Raw genomic sequence first — 19,928 nt, forward strand, 5'->3', positions numbered from 1 at the left:
AAAAAATAAATCAGAAATCTCCAAAAACTGATACTCTACATCTCAAAGTGTTGAAAGAGGTGGCAGTATAGATAGTGGATACATTGGTGATCATTTTTCAAAATTCTCTAGATTGGAAGGTGGTAAATGTAAGCCCATTATTTATGGAGGGAGAGAGGAAACAGGGAACCACAGACCACAGGGGATGGCAGGACTGTCCTATGAATAGAGATTGGGGAAACTGGGCCTGTATTCACTAGAGTTTTGAAGAATGAGAGGTGATCTCACCGAAACTTAAGATACTGAATGGAATAGACAGGGTGGGTGCAGGTGAGATGTTTCCCCTGGTTGGAGAGTCTGGAACCAGGGGACACAATTTCAAAATAAGGGGGAAGCCACTTAGGACGGGTCTCGGAGGAGACATTTCTTTACTCAGAGGGTTGTGAATTTTTGAAATTCTCTACCCCAGAGGGCTGTGGGAGCTCAGTCATTGAGTGTGTTTAAAGCAGAGACTGACAGATTTCTAAATCCCAATAATACAAAGGGATATCGGGATAGTGTGGGGGAAAAGCATTGAAGTGGATGATCAGCCATGATCGTATTGAATCGTGGAGCAGGCTTGATGGGCTGAATGGCCAATTCCTGCTCCTATGTTCCAATGATACAAAGATATGTAGGAAAGTAAATTGTGAAGGGGACATAAGGAGGTTACAAAGGGATATAGATAGGTTAAGTGAGTGAGAAAAGATCTGCCCAGTTGAGTATTGAGTGGGCAAATGTGACATTATCCATTTTGGCAAAAAGAATAAAAAAGCTTATTATCTAAATGGTGAGAGATTGCAGAGCTCTGAGATTCAGAGGGATCTGGGTGTCCGAGAGCATGAATCACAAAAGGCGAGTGTACAGGTACAGCAAGTAATTAGGAAAACAAATAAATGTTATTGTTCATTGTGATGTGGAGATGCCGGCGTTGGACTGGGGTGAGCACAGTAAGAAGTCTTACAACACCAGGTTAAAGTCCAACATGAAGGCCGCCTTGGAGAATGCTTACCCGGAGATCAGAGGCTGAATGCCCTCGACTGCTGAAGTGTTTCCTGACTGGAAGGGAACATTCCTGCCTGGTGATTGTCGCGCGATGCCCGTTCATTTGTTGTCGCAGCGTCGAGTCATTGTATCCGTTCTCACACTGAGAGCAGGGGTACGGCTTCTCCCCAGCATGATCAAACTTGTGTCTCCGCAGGTTGGATAAGTCAGTGAATCCCTTCTCATACTGAGAGCAGGTGAACGGCCTCTCCCCTGTATGAACTCGCTGGTGTGCTCACAGGTTGATTAACTGACTGAATCCCTTCCCACAAAAAACAGGTGAACGGCCTCTCCCTAGCGTGAACCCGCTGGTGTATCTTCAGGCTGGATAACTGAATGAATCCCTTCCCACACTGAGAGCAGGTGAACGGCCTCTCCCCAGTGTGAATTCGCTGATGTAAATTCAGGCTAGATAACTGAGTGAATCCCTTCCCACATTGAGAGCAGGTGAATGGCCTCTCCCCAGTGTGAATTCGCTGATGTAAATTCAGGCGAGATAACTGAATGAATCCCTTCCCACACTGAGAGCAGATGAACGGCCTCTCCCCAGTGTGAATTCGCTGATGTAAATTCAGGCTAGATAACTGAGTGAATCCCTTCTCACACTGAGAGCAGGTGAATGGCCTCTCCCCTGTGTGAATGCGTCGATGAATCTCCAGCTCTGATGGGACTCTGAATCCCTTCCCACAGTCCCCACATTTCCACGGTTTCTCCATATTTTGGGTCTCCTCGAGTCTCTCCAGGTTGGACTATCAGTTGAAGCTTTGACCACACACAGAACACACGTACGGTCCCTCCCCGCTGTGAATGGTATGATATTTTTTCAGGCTGTGTAATGGTTAAAGCTCTTTCCACAGTCAGTGCTCTGGAACACTCTCACTCGGGTGTGTGTGTCTCAGTGCTTTTCCAGTCACACTGATGTTTAATATCTTTTGAAGCCAACAGGTTGGGCAAACATTACTCCTTCTTGATAATGGCCGATGAATCGAGTGACTGTCAGAACAAGACGTGACGTTTGAGATTTCTGTCTGTAAATCCTCTCCTTTTAACATCCTGTAAAAGGAGTTTACAAAAGACATGACAGTCAGTACAGGATAGAAATTCAGAACAGATTATTTTAAATTCTCAGGAACATTCTTTCTTCTCTTGTTCCCCAAAAGCTGTAAATCTCCATCCCTCGCACTCTCCCTCCATTCTCACTCTACTGTGTCTGATATTCACCCTCCCAATTCTCCTGAAGGTGCTGATTCAGGCTGATTGACAGATCCCAGCTCACTGCTTCCTGTCCTAGACACAGAAATCATAACAAACAGGAGCTGCAGTCGGCCATTCGGCCCATCGAGCCTGCTCAACCATTCAATGGGATCATTGGCCGATCTACCTCAGCACCATTTTCCCACACTATCCCCCATATCCCTTGATACCTTCACTCCCTTGAAACGTTATCAATCTCAGTCTTGATGACTGATGACTGTCTTGATGACTGATACTTGATGACTGAGGCTCCACAATCCTCTGGGTTAGAGAATTCCAAAGCTTCACTACATTGTCTTTAAATTCATTGAAGGTCCCGGCCCCGTGTCACTGTCCGTGTGGAGTGTGCACATTCTCCCAGTGTCTGCATGGGTCTCACCCTCACAATGTAAAACGATGTGCAGGGTCGGTGAATTGGCCACACTAAATTGTCTCTTAATTGGAAAAAAAAGAATTGGGTACTCCAAATTTTTTTTTTAATCAATTAAGTTACGGGATTTGGGCGTCGCTGGTTAGGCCAGTATTTGTTGCCCATCCTTACTTGCCCTTCAGAAAGTGGTGGAAAGTGGTGGTAAGTGGCCTTCTTGCACACCCACTGTGCTGTTAGCGAGGGAGTTCCAGGATGTTGCTGCAGCGACAGTGAAGGAACGGCGATATATTTCCAAGTCGATTTTGTGAGTGACTTAGAAGGGAACCTCCAGGTGGTGGGGTTCCCAGGTATCTGCTGCTCTTGTCCTTCTAGATGGCAGTGGTCGCTTTGCTGAGCACCTTCGGTCTGTGCGCATTCAGGACCCTGACCTTCCCGTTGCTCGCCATTTTATTTATTTATATAAATTTGGAGTACCCAATTCATTTTTTCCAATTAAGGGACAATTTTACCGTGCCAATCCTCCCACTCTGCACATTTTTGGGTTGTAGGGGCAACGCCAAGCAGACACGGGGAAAATGTGCAGACTCCACATGGACAGTGACCCAGAGCCGGGATTGAACCTGAGACCTCGGCGTCGTGAGGCAGCAGTGACTAACTACTGTGCCACCGTGCTGTCCCTGCTTGCCATTTCAACACAAGACCCTGCTCCCATGCCTGTCCTTGGCTTGTTGCAATGTTCCAGTGACGCTCAACGCAAACTGGAGGAACAGCATATCATCTTCCGGTTAGGCATGCTACAGCCTTCTTGTCTCAACATCAAATTCTACAACTTCAGATGATTAGCTGTACCCCACCTCAACCCCTTTGTTTTCATTACATTTCATTTTAACTGTCTATTACCTTTTATTTCTTTCTTCATATATATATTTTCCCCTCACTCTTTCCCCCTATCTTATCCCCCTTTCTTTACCTTTTGTTCCCTTTGCTTCCCCCCTTTTTCTCATTTTACCTCTCTCCCAACCATGCCCCCCTCCCCCCACATCTACATCTGTCACAGCTTACCTTCTGCTTTTAGTTTCTCTGCTGTTTGGTCTTTCTCACTTTTTATTCTCTCTGGGGACTGCCATTATAATCTTTATTTTATTAATAATCTTTATTGTCACAAGTAGAATTACATTAACACTGCAATGAAGTTACTGTGAAAAGCCCCTTTTTAAAATTTGGAGTACCCAATTCATTTTTTCCAATTAAGGGACAATTTTACCGTGCCAATCCTCCCATTCTGCACATCTTTGGGTTGTAGGGGCCAACGCCAAGCAGACACGGGGAAACTGAAGACTCCACATGGACCGTGACCCAGAGCCGGGATCGATCCTGGGACCTTGGCGCTGTGAGGCAGCAGTCATTAACGACATTCCGGCATGTGTTCGGGTACACAGAGGGAGAATTCAGAATGTCCAAATTACCGAATAGCACATCTTTCAGGACTTTTGGGAAGGAACCGGAGCACCCGGTGAAAACCCACACAGACACAGGGAGGACATGCAGACTCCGCACAGTGACTCAAGCCGGGAATTCAACTTGGGACCCAGGTGCTGTGTGAAACCACAGTGCTAACCACTGTGCTGCCCTTTAGCACTCTTTTTCCTGTGTTTCTGTAGTTATGACTCATCTTTCTTTCCCTCGCACAGCAGTGTAAATATCTCCCACTTTCTATCCCTTTTATCTTTGACAAAGGGTCACCTGGACTCGAAAACATGAGCTCTTTTCTCTCCTTACAGATGCTGCCAGACTGGCTGAGATTTTCCTGCATTTTCTCTTCTGGAAGTATATAATGTAGCTCTACGGTACCATATTACACAACTAGAAATAATAAATTGCTTTATTACAGAATAAATAATATGTCTAATCTGTACCATATAACAACACTACACATACTTCAGTCCAACATTAATTTACTGTCCCCTTAAATGCCAGCCATCTCCTGGGGAAACCAGCCCTTTAATTGTGAACACTAGGAAAGAGACCATCAGGGACAGCAAGGTAGCACAATGGTTAGCACTGTTGCTTCACAGCTCCAGGGTCCCAGATTTTATTCCCGACTTGGTTCACTGTCTGTGCGGAGTCAGCACGTTCTCCCCTTGTCTGTGTGGGTTTCCTCCGGGACTCTGGTTTCCTCCTGCAGTCCAAAGATGTGCAGGGGTTTCTTCCGGGTGCTCTGGTTTCCTCCCACAATCCAAAGACGTGCACGTTAGGTGGATTGGCCATGCTAAATTGCCCTTAGTGTGCAAAAAGTTTAGGTGAGGTTACTGGGTTACGGGGATGGGGTGGGCTTAAGTGGGATGGTCTTTCCAAGGGCCGGTACAGACTCAATGGGACAATTGGCCTCCTTCTGCACTGTAAATTCTATGAATCATTTTAGCCAGACAAATAAATGTGTCAAGCTGAGGGAGCAAAGGATGTCAATATCTTTGAGAGAGACCTGGGCCAAGCTTTCCAGAATCTGCACCTCCCTGGATTCTCTTCCTTTCCCTTCAGTTGCTGCAAGTGACCAATTGAAGGTCAGAATGAGAAAATAAATGGAAATAGGGAGAAAAGAAAGTGTTTTACTCACAGATGTTGGAGACAGGAGTTATTTCCTTCACTTCCGCTGTGACATCACAATGGGGCCCTGCCTGAATCAGCCAATAGGAATTACCCTATTCCGCGCAGTCGTCACTGGGAGCCCCGCCTCCGCCCGTCTTTCCGCCTCCCTCCAGACCTCCTCGAGACAAGGTTTCCAGGCAACCGGCTGACGGCGAGAAGCCGCTTGGTGATCTCCCCCCTGCCTGAGACTGCGCATGTCTGAAGGAGTGTGGAAGCTGTGCATGTGCAGTGGAGTTCACCTCCTGACCGTCCTGCTGAGGCATTGGCCAATGGGAAGAATTGCGCGACCGGAAGGACTCTGGTCCTCCAGCCAATCAGAGCGCGGGGTTGGGGTGACTGAGCTGCACTCAGACGGAAACGTCCTCCTGGACCAACAGCAAACAAAACTGCAGACGCCGCTGGTTCTCCAGCATTCTGCACCTTTCATCAGCAGCAGGGACAGAAATCATCACCCCCTCCGGCATGAACTTTACACGGCTGGAGGGGAAATACCAGGGGCCCAGTTAACGGAAGAACTCAAACTCTTCCTTATAATGTGTAGTGAATGAAGTATCTCTGATCAAGGAGGCATCAAACCTCCACGTTCTCGACTTGGGGCTGAGCCCTCGAGCAGAACCTCCAGAAAAACAGGGGGGGCGGGGGCGGGGGCATTTATGATGTTCCCTGTGGTGCAAGCGGACACCAGGTCATCCTCGGCACGAAGAAGTCGGCGATTCTAGTCTGACATTGCTGTGGGACAGGAAAGAAGGTAAAATCTCCGCCCCTCGGGGGCAAAGTTCTCCAAACATCCACATAACCCACCTTCTCACAAGCCGAGATCATCGCCCCAGCTTGTAGCGTGGTGGTGGGCGGGGGGGCTAGGCTGGGGCTGGTCACCCGGGAGTTGAAGTCACCAACCACAAAAGAGTTAGTCGAAGCTAACTGCAAAATCCACAAAGGCCTTTGTTATGAACTCCGCGGAGTCATTCGGGCATCCATAAACATTCATTATTGAAACAACATCTCCATGCACCAAACCTCTAATGATCACATATCTACTTCCTTTATCCTTGGTGTAGGTTTCAACCTTAAAAGGGATATTTTATTAATAAGGATTGCCACACCCCTGCTACTTGATGACAAAAAGGCGAAAAAATCCTTCCCACCCAATCCGGCCTCAATTTAAAGTGTTCCTCATCATAGAATCCCTACAGTACAGAAGGATGCCTTTCAGCCCATTGATGCCGCACCTGCCTTTGAAAGAGCACCCGACCTAGGCCCATGCCTCCACCGTATCACTGTCACCCAGTAACCCCACCTAACCTATTTGAACACGAAGGGGCTTTTTTGCATAGCCAATCCACCTAACCTGCACATCTTTGCCCTGTGGGAGGAAACCGGAGAACCCAGAGAAAACCCACGCAGACACGAGGAGAAGGTGCAAACCAGGCAGTCGCTCGAGGCCCGTATTCAACTTGTGTCCCTGGCGCTGTAAGGCATCTGCGCCAACCACTGTGCCACCTTGCTAAATGGGTTTCCTGTAATAAAGCTATGTCGACTTTCTCCTTACGAAAGGAGAGGATCTTTTTCCTTCAGATAGGGTGATGAATGCCCCGGACATTCCCTGAGAAAATTTGCAGGTTAACTGCCTCCATTTGTTAGGCGACAGAGAGAACAGGAACAGATTTTCACGCCACAATCGGGCGTGCGCCATTACCCCCTCCTCCAACTCACTTTACACCAGAGGCACCAAAGTGTCCCCAAACTGCTCCTTTCACGGATAAAAGCCCCGCCTGTACCAGAGTAGGATGAAGTCAACAACACATAAACCCTCCCATAATAACAAAAATACAAAAGAATCACAACCATAATGGATCCAAGGGGACATTCCTCAATAAGACTGAGGACCCGGAGGATTAACCCCACGGCCAGACTGTCGTTACCCTCAGGATACCTTCTCCAAAATGGGGAGAAAAAAAGAAGGGCCAACAAGAGAATGGGATTGAATATCCCTCCCACATTTTAGACTCACCCGTGAAGACCTGCATCCACCACCACCCACCCTTCGGCAATGCCACCACTTGGTTCTGCCATGATTAACCCTTGGATAATAGAAGAAAGATGACAGATAATAAGCACACTGCATATCTACCATAACTGAGATAACATACTACGAGTCCCTGTAACACTCAAGGAGAAGAAGACATTCAATTGGCGCTCACAGAATAACAACTTTCTTCAACAGGATAAAAGATAACAAATTCAGACAACAACACCACGATAGGGAAAGAGTCCAGATTAGAGCCTGAGTTAGTCCAAGCAGCAAACCATCCTTCCAAATCCTTGCGCTTCATGGATTTAATTAAGGCCAAGGCAGTAGTCGGATTATTGAAAGACTTAATGGAGTTGTCAGATACAATTTTCAGAGTCACAAAAAAACCGACATAATTCTCTCTCGGAGCCTTGAGTTCCCTTCGAACTTCATCGAAGCCTCGATGCTTCGTTTGTGTGTCTGCCGAAATGTCCTGGAAGAAGGAAATCCTGACTCCCTCATGGAGCCAGGCCCCACCTCACCTTACCCGTCTCCAGGACACTCTGGTGATCTTTCAAGTTGTGGAAGTGAATGATTACAGGCCTGGGATGAAAACTATCCCTCTGCCTCAAAGACAGGATCTGATGCCCTTACTAATTTGAAACACCGAGGCTTCACATCCAGCTTGAGAAAACGTGGCAGCGATCCTCGAAGAACCTAACGGGAGCCTTACCCTCCACACGTTCTGGCAGGCCGACGACTCGGATGTTCTTTCTCTGACCCTCGGTTCTCCAAGTCCGACAGGACATCCCCCAGGCCACTCCCCCAGCCGGTTCTCCAAGGATTTCATTCCTGCCTCCGCCGAGGAGGCATCTTGCTCAACATTCAGGATTCTCTCCTCGGGATCGTTGATCCTTTCCTTGGTGTTTTACAGCTCGGCTCATGTACTGACAAATATTGAGTCAGCACATTCAGCCTCTGGTCAATAACACTGACATCGATTGGCCAATGATCCCACAGAATAGACGAGCAGGCTCGTTGGGCGAATGACCAACTGCAACTCCTATTTGTTATGATCTCTGTGACCAGGACAGGAAGCAGTGAGCATGGATCTGTCAAATCAGCCTGAATGTGCACCTTCAGGAGAATTGGGAGGGTGAATATTAGATGCAGCAGAGTGAGAATGGAGGGAGAGTGTGTGGGATGGAGATTTACACCTTTTGGGGAATGAGAGTGGAAAGAATGTTCTCCAGGAACTAGAAATGTCTGTTCTGAATTTCTATCCTGTACTGACAGCGATGTCTTTTGTAAATTGTTTTTAAAGGATATTAGAAGAGGAGGAATTACAGACAGAAATCTCAAACTTCACGTCTCAATCTGACTGAGTCTCTCAATTCCTTGGAACTGAATATCACCGGACTTTGAATCTAAAAGGAGAAATGTTTGTCTTTTCTGTCTGCTTCAGAAGATTTTAAACATCAATGTGACTGGAAAAGCACCGAGACACACACACACCCGAGTGAGAGTGTTCCAGAGCACCGACTGTGGAAAGAGCCTTAACCAGTTACACAGCCTGAAAAAACATCACACCATTCACAGCGGGGAGGGACCGTACACGTGTTCTTTGTGTGGACGAGGCTTCAACTGATCGATAAACATGGAGAGACACGAGGAGACCCCCACCCTGGAGAAACCGTGGAAATGTGGGGACTGTGGGAAGGGATTCAGGGCCCCATCACAGCTGGAAGCTCATCGACGCATTCACACTGGGGAGAGGCCATTCACCTGCTCTGTGTGTGAGAAGGGATTCATTCAGTTGTCCGCCCTGCGGACACACCAGCGAGTTCACACTGGGGCAAAGCCATTCACCTGTTCTCAGTGTGAGAAGGGATTCACTACTTTATCGAGCGTGCGGATACATCAGCGAGTTCACACTGGGGAGAAGCCATTCACCTGCTCTGTGTGTGGGAAGGGATTCACTCTGTTATGCGCCCTGCAGACACACCAGCGAGTTCACACTGGAGAGAAGCCATTCACCTGTACTCAGTGTGAGAAGGGATTCACTCAGTTATCCAGCCTGCAGTCACACCAGAGAATTCACACTGGGGAGAGACCATTCACTTGCTCTCAGTGTGAGAAGGGATTCACTACTTTATCGAGCCTGCGGAGACACCAGCGAGTTCACACTGGGGAGAGGCCGTTCACCTGTTCTCAGTGTGGGAAGGGATTCACTCAATCATCTGATCTACAGATACACCAGCGAGTTCACACTGGGGAGAGGCCGTTCACCTGCTCTCAGTGTGGGTTGGCATTCACTCAGTTATCCGCCCTGCAATCACACCAGCGAGTTCACACTGGGGAGAGGCCGTTCATCTGCTTTCAGTGTGGGAAGGGATTTGGTGATTCATCCACCCTGCGGCAACATCAGCGAGGCCACACTGAGGAGAGGCCATTCGCCTGCTCTCAGTGTGGGAAGGGATTCACTACTTCATCGAGCCTGCGGATACACCAGCGAGGTCACACTGGGGAGAGGCCGTTCATCTGCTCGCAGTGTGAGAAGAGATTCACTACTTTAAAGAGCCTGCGGATACATCAGCGGCTTCACACTGGGGAGAGGCCGTTCTCCTGCTCTCAGTGTAAGAAGAGATTCACTACTTCATCGAATCTGCGGATACACCAGCGAGTTCACACTGGAGAGAGGCCGTTTACCTGTTCTGAGTGCGAGAAGGGATTCACTCGGTTATCCAGCCTGCAGACACACCAGCGAGTTCACACAGGGGAGAAGCCATTAACCTGCTCTTAGTGAGAGAAGGGATCCAGATATCCATACGCCCTGCAGGAACACTAGCGAGTTCTCACCTGGAAAAAGCCATTCACCTGCTCTGAGCAGGGGAGACATTCAATGATCCGTCCCAACTACGGAGACATTAGCGAGTTAATTCTGGGGAGAGACCATTCATCTGCTCTCAATGTGGGGAGGGGTTTTGTGATTCATCGCACCTGTTGTGACTCCAACAAGTTCACAATAAATTCCAGATGTTGGCTCCGTTGTTATTGTTTCTGCTCTCACTGACATCCAGGACTGCATTTAGTTCATTATGACATCTGGTGAATGGTGATGATTGGAGGGTTTCTTTCTGCTGGACTGGCCGGTCTAACACCTCTGCCTCCAGTGGGCTGACCATTATTGAGGCTAGTTGCGATTACCTGGTTCAAAGTTTGACGAGGAGCACAGAATGAAAAGGTGTTTGCATGTTGGAAGATATTTAGTTCCCAAAGCAGCCACATGGCTGGGCTAAGATGGGCTATGGTGATAACATGATTCTTTTGTCCAATTTATCTGGGTGTTTCTCGCAGAAGGAAACTGTCATGGTGTCATGGGAATGTCACTTTAAGAAATGTTTGTCTGCTCAAGTGGCTGCAGTGATGTCAGAGTATGGGTGGAGCCGAGCTCTGCTTTTTAGTTTCACTTTGAGGAAAAGCTTGAGTGTGTCTGTGTATTTTGGTTTAGTTTTAGTGTTGGAGCTGAAGCCAGCCAAAGAATGTGTAATTTTGATCTATCTGCCATCTAAAGACTATCTCTAGATCATTTGGCGAATTCAGAGTGATAACTCCTTTCAGTAGAGAATTTAAACCTGATGTGCTTCTGTAAAAAGGTTTTTTGTCTTACGGATGTGAAAAGGAAAGTTTAAGGATTACTTATAGTATTGTATTCCTTGGGGGGTGTATTTGAATTGATGGGTGCTAAGATGTTCACTGTATGTTTTAAAAAGGTTAACTGAGTTCATAGAATAAACATTGTTTTGCTTTAAAAATTACTTTTAAATTTCTGCTGTACCACACCTGTAGAGTGGGCTGTGTGCTCCCCATGCCACAATCTAGTAAAAGTCGTGGGTCAGGTGAACTCCATGATACACTTTGGGGTTCTCTAAACCCTGGCCCATAACACATGGTATGAGGGGCAAGTTGTCTGTGGTAGATTGGGAAATTACAACAAACATATCACTGAAAGTGGCAACGCAGGTGGATAAGGTAGCTAAGGAGGCAGACGGCATGCTTGTTTTCATTGGTCGGGGCATTGAGTATAAAAATTGGCAAAGTCATGCTCCAGCTGTACAGAACCTTAGTTAGGCCACACGTGGAATACTGCCTACAATTCTGGTCACCACATTACCAAAAGGATGTGGAGGCTTTGGAGAGATTACAGAGGAGGTTTACCAGGATGTTGCCTGGCCTGGAGGGGATTAGCTATGAGGAGAGGTTGGATGAACTCGGATTGTTTTCACTGGAAAGACGGAGGTTGCGGGACAACCTGATAAAGGTTTATGAAGTTATGAGTGGCATGGACAGAGTGGATAGTCAGAAGCTTTTTCCCAGGTTGGAAAAGTCAATTACCAGGTGACAGGTTTAAGGTGCGAGGGGCAAAGTTTAGAGGGGATGTGTGAGGGAAGTTTTTTTACACAGAGGGTGGTGAGTGTCTGGAACTCGCTGCCTGAGGAGGTGGTGGAAGCAGGGATAATAGTGACGTTTAAGAGGCATCTTGACGAATACATGAATAGGATGGGAATAGACCCCGAGGGAATACAGACCCTGGAAGCACAGAAGGTTTTAGGTTAGTCAGACATCATGATCCGAGCAGGCTTGCTGGCCAAAGGGCCTGTTCCTGTGCTGTACTGTCCTTTGTTCTTTGTTGTTCTTTGTATGATGATAGACAATAGACAGGCAACCACAAGCATTTTATTTACATAAAATATAGATTCCTTTCAGAAGCAAAAATTAAACAGCATAATGAAGCTATCGTGGCTGACAAGAAAAGTTAAAGATTCCATTAGATCAATGGAGGAGACTCATAAAGTGGCCCAAATAGTAGTGAGCCTGAGGATTGGGAACTAGTTTTAGAATTCAGCAAAGGAGGATCAAGAAACTGATAAAGAGAAAATAGAATATGAGAGCAAACTGGGGAGAACTGGAAAAGCTCCTATAGGAATGTGAAAAGGAAAAGATTCACAAAGACCAATGTGGGTCCATTCCAGGCAGAGATAGGAGAGTTTATAATGGGGAATAAGGAAATGGCAGAGAAACTAAACAATGTGTGTCTGTCTTCATAGAGGAAGACACAGAAATTGTTCCAAAAACACTAGAGAACCAAGGGACCAGTGATCACGAGGAACTGAAAGAGATTAGTATTAGTGAAAAAGTAGCACTGGAGAAATTAATGGGATTGAAAGTTAATACAGCCCCAAAAGCTGATGCTCTACATCCCAGAGTGTTGACAGAGGCGGCTGTAGAGACAGTGGATACATTTGTGATCATCTTTCAAAATCCTATAGATTCTGGAATGGTTCCTGCAGATTGGAAGGTGGGAAATGTAACCCCACTATTTAAGGGGGCAGAGAGAAAACGGGGAACCACAGATCCATTAACCTGACATCAGTAGGAGGTAAAATGCTACAATCTATTATAAAGGATGTGATAACATCGGAATTAGGAGCAGGAGTAGGCCACTCGGCCCCTCGAGCCTGCTCCACCATTCAGTAAGTTCCCGGTTGATCTGATTGTAACCTCAACTCCACAGAGGCCCCTTAGAAAATAAATGTTGGGAGATAGTAATAATATTCTTTATTATTATAATAATCTTTATTATTGTCACAAGTAGGCTTACATTAACACTGCAATGAAGTTACTGTGAAAATCCCCTTGTTGCCACACTCCGGCACCTGTTCAGGTACACTGAGGGAGAATTCAGAATGTCCAATTCACCTGACAAGCACATCTTTGAGGACTTGTGGGAGGAAACCAGAGCACCCGGACGAAACCCACGCAGACATAGCGAGAATGTGCAGACTCCTCACAGACAGTGACCAAGCCAGGAATCAAACCTCGGTCCCTGGCGATGTGAAGTAACGGTGCTAACCACTGTGTTAGTGTGCTGCTTGGCGATGCTACACACTGCTGCCACTGGGTATCAATGGTGGAGATGGTGAATGGGGTGCTGATCATGTGCCTACTTTGTCTTGTATAAAACAAACTCTCTGATTTGAATCAGATAGTCTGATAATTAAGCACTTTAACGAATTGAGTAACACCTGATAAATTTAAATAATCCAGTCCATTTGAAAAAAAAATCTGCTCTTCAAAGATATATTGGTACAAATTACAGGAGATCTTTGCAGTTGAATTGAATACCTTGACTCCTCACACGGACACCTGGCTGACCAGAGGCACTGATTGGACAATAGCTGGAAACAATGAGCAGAAATGTTTTTCTGGGAGTGAAACTGTTTCTCTTTTACCCAGAATCGACTATGAGAGAGTTAAAGGTAATACCAGGCTAAATTACATTGAATATGCAGCACAGAAACAGCCCAACCAATCCATGCCAGTGTTTATACTTCACTTGAGCCTCCTCTCATGCTTTCCCATCTGACTCTATCAGTGTATCCCTCTGTTCATTTCTCCCTCGTGTTCATCCAGCTTCCCCATAAATATATTGATGATATTCACCTCCACCAATCCCTGTGGTAGCGAGTTCCACATTCCCACCACTCTCTGAGGAAGAGGTTTCACCTGAATTCCTGATTAGATTATCTCACATTGATAGCTTCTAGTTTTTGTCTTACCCTCACAAGTAAAAACATTCTCCATGAATATCAAAATTTTTCATAATTTACAGCCCTCCATTAGTCCCTCAGACTTGTATTTTGATGAGAGGAGTGACCCGACCCATTCGTCGTCTCCTGATACGTTTAACCTCACACTAAAAATCTGAAGACATAAATGCTTTATTCACACTTGAGCTCAGCACAGTGAGGGCAGTGATGGAGTTACAAAGGAGCCTGAGAACAGCAGATTCACTGAGAATGGGTGGGCTGGGCTGATCTGTGTAAATAAGCTGGTTAATCAGACTGTTCATGATCTGGGTCTTGGTGTTCTGGGTAGTGGAGGAGCTCAAGTGTCAGTCTTCAATAACACAGTAATCTGCATTCATACAGCACATTTAATGTAATTAAACATCCCAAGGTGTTTTCACGGACATTGTAAATCCAGGTTTCACAGATGATTTGGTAAAATTGTCCAAGCTCATGATCATGTGACAGAAAATACTGCTGCTCTCTGACTCTGCCTCCACACACTCCTTCCCCATTGATTGTAACACTAATTCATCCCATTATCCTCCTCCTGTTTTTCCACAATTCTCCTCCCCTGAAGGTGCTGATTCTCGGGTTCAGCTTCACTCTCAACTGTTGCCCTCCTCAATATGTTACCCAGTTGTCTGAAGTTAACAAACTGTTTTCAAAGGGGGACGTCAGAATCAAACCCAGTGACATGTACATTTTGTCTGGAATGGGGTCACTGCCCCCCACTCCCACTTTTATCCCAGTCCCAGGGGTTTGGAAACTGGTTTGGAGATGGTTAATGGCGGCTGAATCTCCCATACTCCCCCATGCCGGGGAAACCGCTCTATCCACTGCGCGGGGGATGGAAGACAGGGACTGCGCACGTCCAAGGGAGAGGAGAAGATGCCCATGCTCAGTGACGGTTATTCCAATTAAGGTCAAAAGAACATCCATGGCCACGTGACATCTGTTGCCCAATTTTTTCCAGTCGGCCAGCAACCAATGGGAAGAGTTGAAGGACCGGAAGGACTGTGTTCCTCCAACCAATCAGAGCGCGGGCATTGTGTTAATGACGTTTCAGCTTCATGCAGACAAACATCTTGCTGTGCCCACAGGTTCACTGTCTGTGCGGAGTCAGCACGTTCTCCCCTTGTCTGCGTGGGTTTCCTCCGGGTGCTGCGGTTTCCTCCCACAGTCCAAAGATGTGCAAGTTAGGTGGATTGGCCATGCTAAATTGCCCTTAGTGTCCAACAAGTTTAGGTGAGATTACTGGGTTACGGAGTGGGCTTAAGTGGGGTGGTCTTTCCAAGGGCCGGTGCAAACTCAATGGGACAATTGGCCTCCTTCTGCATAGTAAATTTTATGAATCCTTTCAGCCAGACAAATAAATGTGTCAAGCTTAGGGAGCAAAGGATGTCAATGTCTTTAAGAGAGAGAGACCTGGGCCAAGCTTTCCAGAGTCTGCACCCTCCCTGGATTCACTTCCTTTCCCTTCAGTTGCTGCAAGTGACCAATTGAAGGTGAGAATGAGAAAAGAAATGGAAAGGGGGAGAAAAGAAAGGGTAGCATGGTGGTTAGCATAAATGCTTCACAGCTCCAGGGTCCCAGGTTCGATTCCCGGCTGGGTCACTGTCTGTGTGGAGTCTGCACGTCCTCCTCGTGTGTGCGTGGGTTTCCTCCGGGTGCTCCGGTTTCCTCCCACAGTCCAAAGATGTGCGGGTTAGGTGGATTGGCCATGCTAAATTGCCCGTAGTGTCCTAAAAAGTAAGGTTAAGGGTGTTGTTGGGTTACGGATATAGGGTGGATACGTGGGTTTGAGTAGGGTGATCATGGCTCGGCACAACATCGAGGGCCGAAGGGCCTGTTCTGTGCTGTAATGTTCTATGGTTTACTCACAGATGTTGGAGACAGGAGGAGGTTTCACTTTGTGTGAAGCTCTATCTTCATTCACACCTCTGATTGGTTGGAGGACCAACGTCCCTCCGGTTCGCTGACCCTTTCCATTGGTCAACATTTCAGTGAGAAGTTAGAGGGCGGGTTCTTTCTGCACATGCGCGTTTCTCCATCCTTTCGACATGCGCAGACCCGGGCCACAGGCCCGTGCGGCCGATAGAACGGTTTCCCAGGCGCGGTGGATTGTGGGAGGTCCCGGCGCCATTACTCATCCGGAGCCCAGTCTGCAAAAGCCTGGGACTGTGATGGAGGTGGGGGCTGTAACATGTGTTTAGTCTCCTCACCCCCTCCCTGAATCCCCCCATCCACTTCCTCTTTCAAACACCTCACCCAGTATCATCCCCTCTCCCACCATTCACACCTCCCAAGTCCATTGAAGCCTGTTTGACCAGGCTCCAATGACTGCGCCCCCCTCCCCCCATCAGACCCTGATGTGGAGATGCCGGCGTTGGACTGGGGTGAGCACAGTAAGAAGTCTTACAACACCAGGTTAAAGTCCAACAGGTTTGTTTCAAACACGAGCTTTCGGAGCACGGCTCCTTCTTCATCAGACCCGTTCACTCATCACCCTACGTTTCCTCGTGTGGTCAAGCCTGCCAGAGCCCCGCCTCCTCGCCACCCCTCCTCAGCAACCCAGCTCCACGTGCCCAAAACCCACCTCCCTGAAACCAAGAAACGATACAGAACTGCACCCAGAAGGAAATCACCATAACACATGCAGATAAACTACCCCCCCCCCCACCCCCACATTTAAGAGTCATAAACAAACCCCATTCAAATAGATAACCCTCAATAAGAGAACACAATTCACGTTCCCAACAACCAAGCCCAAATCCCAACTCTCATCTCAGTCTCAGTCCTTCAGCCTGAACGAATGCCTCCGCCGCCTCCACCAGCTCAAAATAAAAATCCTTCACGTTATGAGTGACTCTCAGCTTTGCTGGTTAGACCACTCCAAATCACACTCTGCTGCCGTACACTCTTCACCCGTCCAAAGACCACCAGTCTCCTCACCTACTACTCCACTGTCAGATCTTGGTATCTGCATCTACCAACACCGTCCCACTTCACATTCGCTATCTAATGGCATTCCTCTTTTTTTTACTGCTCCGGTGGGGAATGCCACCCGAGGCTGCACTTAGCATTATTCCCGCATTGAGGATCTCCTCAGTGCAGGATGAGATCGGGATGCCGTTTTTAAATGGCGTCCTGAGCTCTTGACCCCCTGACTCAACCCCCGGTCCCCCCCAATGTCCCAACTCACCTATAAGCGGTCCTCGGGCCTCCCCACACCACCTCACATGGGCAGTGCACCCCCGGGCTTGAAACCCGGTGCAAGCAAATTCCCAGCCTGACACCTTGGCACTGCCCATGTGGTACCCTGACAGTACCCCTGCCAGTGCTACCTGGGCACCCCAGAAGTGCCAGGCTGGCACCTGGGTGGCACTGCCAGTGTGCCTACATGGCATTGCTAGGGTGCCACGCTCAAAACCTTCTCCTTCACGTGGTAGCTGTGGAAGCAAACTATAACCGCCCTTGGTGGCTCATTCACTCCAGACTTCGGCCTGAGTGACCTGTGAGACCTGTCTAATGCTTAGCCGGTGGATCTTCTCCCTCCCTCATCAACTCAGCATAATTCTTTGCAAAGTACTCGATCGGCCTCAGGCTCTCCACTGCTCAGGCAGGCCCACGATTTTCAGTTTTTTCTTCCTTGACCAGTTCTGCAGTTCCCCTCCCTTAGCTCTGAGCCTTTTGTTGACCTCTGCCACCCTCCACAGCTCCTCACCCATCGAGGTGAACTGGTTGCTGTGTTGCAACAGTGTCTCCTCCACGCTCTTTAACTTCACTCCTTGCTCCCACACTTCGACCAATGTCTCCATCCCTGCCACCTTTACCAGGGCAATCGCCTCCTCTACCCACTCTAAAGTGAAGCCAGCATCTCCCTCTGAAGCACCTCCAAATGCTTGGCAAAACAGCCTTTCAAACTGTAGCGATAAGACCCCGTTTGTGTTAAAATAACTAATCGCAAGCATGATGGGAAGGTTTTGGTCAATTTGAAATGAGACCTGTTACCTTTTGACCGGTGACCTATTTAGTGTCTGCGATGCACTAATGGAAAAGTGTGAAATGCCGAGCAGAGCCTGAGTTGACACCTTTAACCACAATGTCTGAAGAATGGATCTGTGGTTAGAAGAAAGATGTCATTCGACAGTTTGAAGTAGAGTAAATTTGACCTGTCTGGGACACGGGTCAGAAGGAGTATAAGAACCAAGCATCGAAGATTCCGCTTCAGCGACAACCGAGGATCAACTGGGACAAATGGGTGATGGCTCAGAGAATAGAACAGACCTCCGAGAGGAAAGTGGCCAATTTAGTTCAAAGGGGTAATATCTACTTATGTCTGAAGCTCTGACATCACCTCAGTCAGAGTTTTCCCGGTGAGGGGAGCGGCCCCACCCGACGACCCAGCCCCCGCCATCTTCCTTCCTGCAGGACTCACAGCAGCACTCGCCGGCGGACCTTCGCTCACCCCCTTCTTTCCAGCACCTTTCCTCTGGGACTTCGTCAGCCTCCTTATGACTTCCCTCAACAACTCATCTAAAAACTGTCCCAAAACCAGGCACAAAAGTCCAAAAATCCGAGACTCTCGCAGGAGCCACCTAACGTGTGACATCCACCCACATATTGTCACCGGAAGTCCCCGGAATAAACAATATCAATATGAGACCAGCATCAACATATTAACGACAGGCCATTCATCTGCTCTGTCTGTGAACATACCTTCTCTCAGTCAGGCAGCCTGCTGGCACTGGGGAGAGGACATTGAAACATGTTCCAGGAGTGGGATGGAATTCAGCCAATCCTCCAGCCTGTTGACACACCAGCGAGTTGAAACTGGGGAGCTGCTGTTTACATGTTCTCTGTGTGGATAGAGAGTCACTCACTCATCCCACTTCCTGACACACCAGCGACATCATGTTTGACTGCAGGGGCTGGACTCTGCTAAGGGCAATATTCACTCTATCTGAGCCCCTCTGAATTACACACAACTCAATTCAATCTCCCCTCAGCCTCCTCTGTTCCAATGAGAACAACCCTAGCCTCTCCAATCTTTCCTCATAGTTAAAATTCTCCATCCTGGGTAACATCATCATAAATCCCCTCTGCAGCCTCTCTCATGTGATCACATCCTTCCTGTCATGTGGTGACCAGAACTGTCCACAGTGCTCCGGCTGTGGTCTAACTGGTGTTTGATCCAGTTCCAGCACAACCTCCCTGTTCTCATATTCTTGGCCCTCAGTTACCAAAGGGAACTATCCCACCTGCCTTCCAAAGTACAGATACCAGAGAGTGAGAGGCAGCTGAGAGTGACAGAGGGAGAGAGAGGCAGCAGAGGGAGTGAGAGGCACCAGATAGAGAGGGGAGCACCAGAGACTGAGTGAGGCAGGAGAGAGAGGAGAGAAAAGAGAGATTAAGAGAGAGGTACCCGAGGCAGTAACAAAAATAAGTAATGAAATTGAGTTCAGACAGAGATTTGCATGAACTGACACCACTTTGTTCACAGATTAACAGAGTAATCACTGTACTTGAATCAATGTTATTCACTTTTGGAATTGAATGAATTATGGGTCAGATTAACTATATCATCCCCACTATCAGGTAGGTCTGTTTAATACAGAACAGGGTTAAACCTAGTGTCCAATATTAGAGGTCTCTGTGGCTGTTGGATGCCTGGTTTCATTGTACAGCTGACAAGCCCACAGCTTGAATGAAGTCGTCTACCCAGGGTCTGTTTCTAAACCCACATCACAACATATTACCTGGTTAGCTATTTATATACGGTCATCATGGTCAGACAGCTCACACAAAGCTGAACCAGAAACTATGGTTCTTCTATCTACTGATTCCAGTTCCTACAAGGAGTGACGGCATCTCCAGCCCTCAGCTCTGTTGCTGGGCTGTCATTGGCATAGAACATAGAACATAGAACATAGAACGATACAGCGCAGTACAG

General features: G+C 47.7%; 1 protein-coding gene and 1 long non-coding RNA gene across 2 annotated transcripts; both read left to right on the forward strand.

The window, feature by feature from the left end:
• Positions 1-5,655: 5,655 nt before the first annotated feature.
• LOC119951264 lies at positions 5,656-8,807 on the forward strand. The gene is made up of 2 exons (XR_005457561.1): positions 5,656-6,080; positions 8,668-8,807. It is a non-coding gene; the product is annotated as an uncharacterized LOC119951264 (long non-coding RNA).
• Positions 8,808-9,177: 370 nt separating this feature from the next.
• Positions 9,178-10,393, forward strand: LOC119951256 (oocyte zinc finger protein XlCOF6-like; the record flags this gene model as incomplete). The annotated part of the gene is made up of 1 exon (XM_038774315.1): positions 9,178-10,393. A coding segment is annotated over one exon (969 nt), but the record flags the coding sequence as incomplete, so codon positions are not given.
• Between the last annotated feature and the right edge of the window lie 9,535 nt (positions 10,394-19,928).

The sequence above is a fragment of the Scyliorhinus canicula genome, chromosome 17 (genome assembly GCF_902713615.1).
Source record: "Scyliorhinus canicula chromosome 17, sScyCan1.1, whole genome shotgun sequence".
Classification (NCBI taxonomy): domain Eukaryota; kingdom Metazoa; phylum Chordata; class Chondrichthyes; order Carcharhiniformes; family Scyliorhinidae; genus Scyliorhinus; species Scyliorhinus canicula.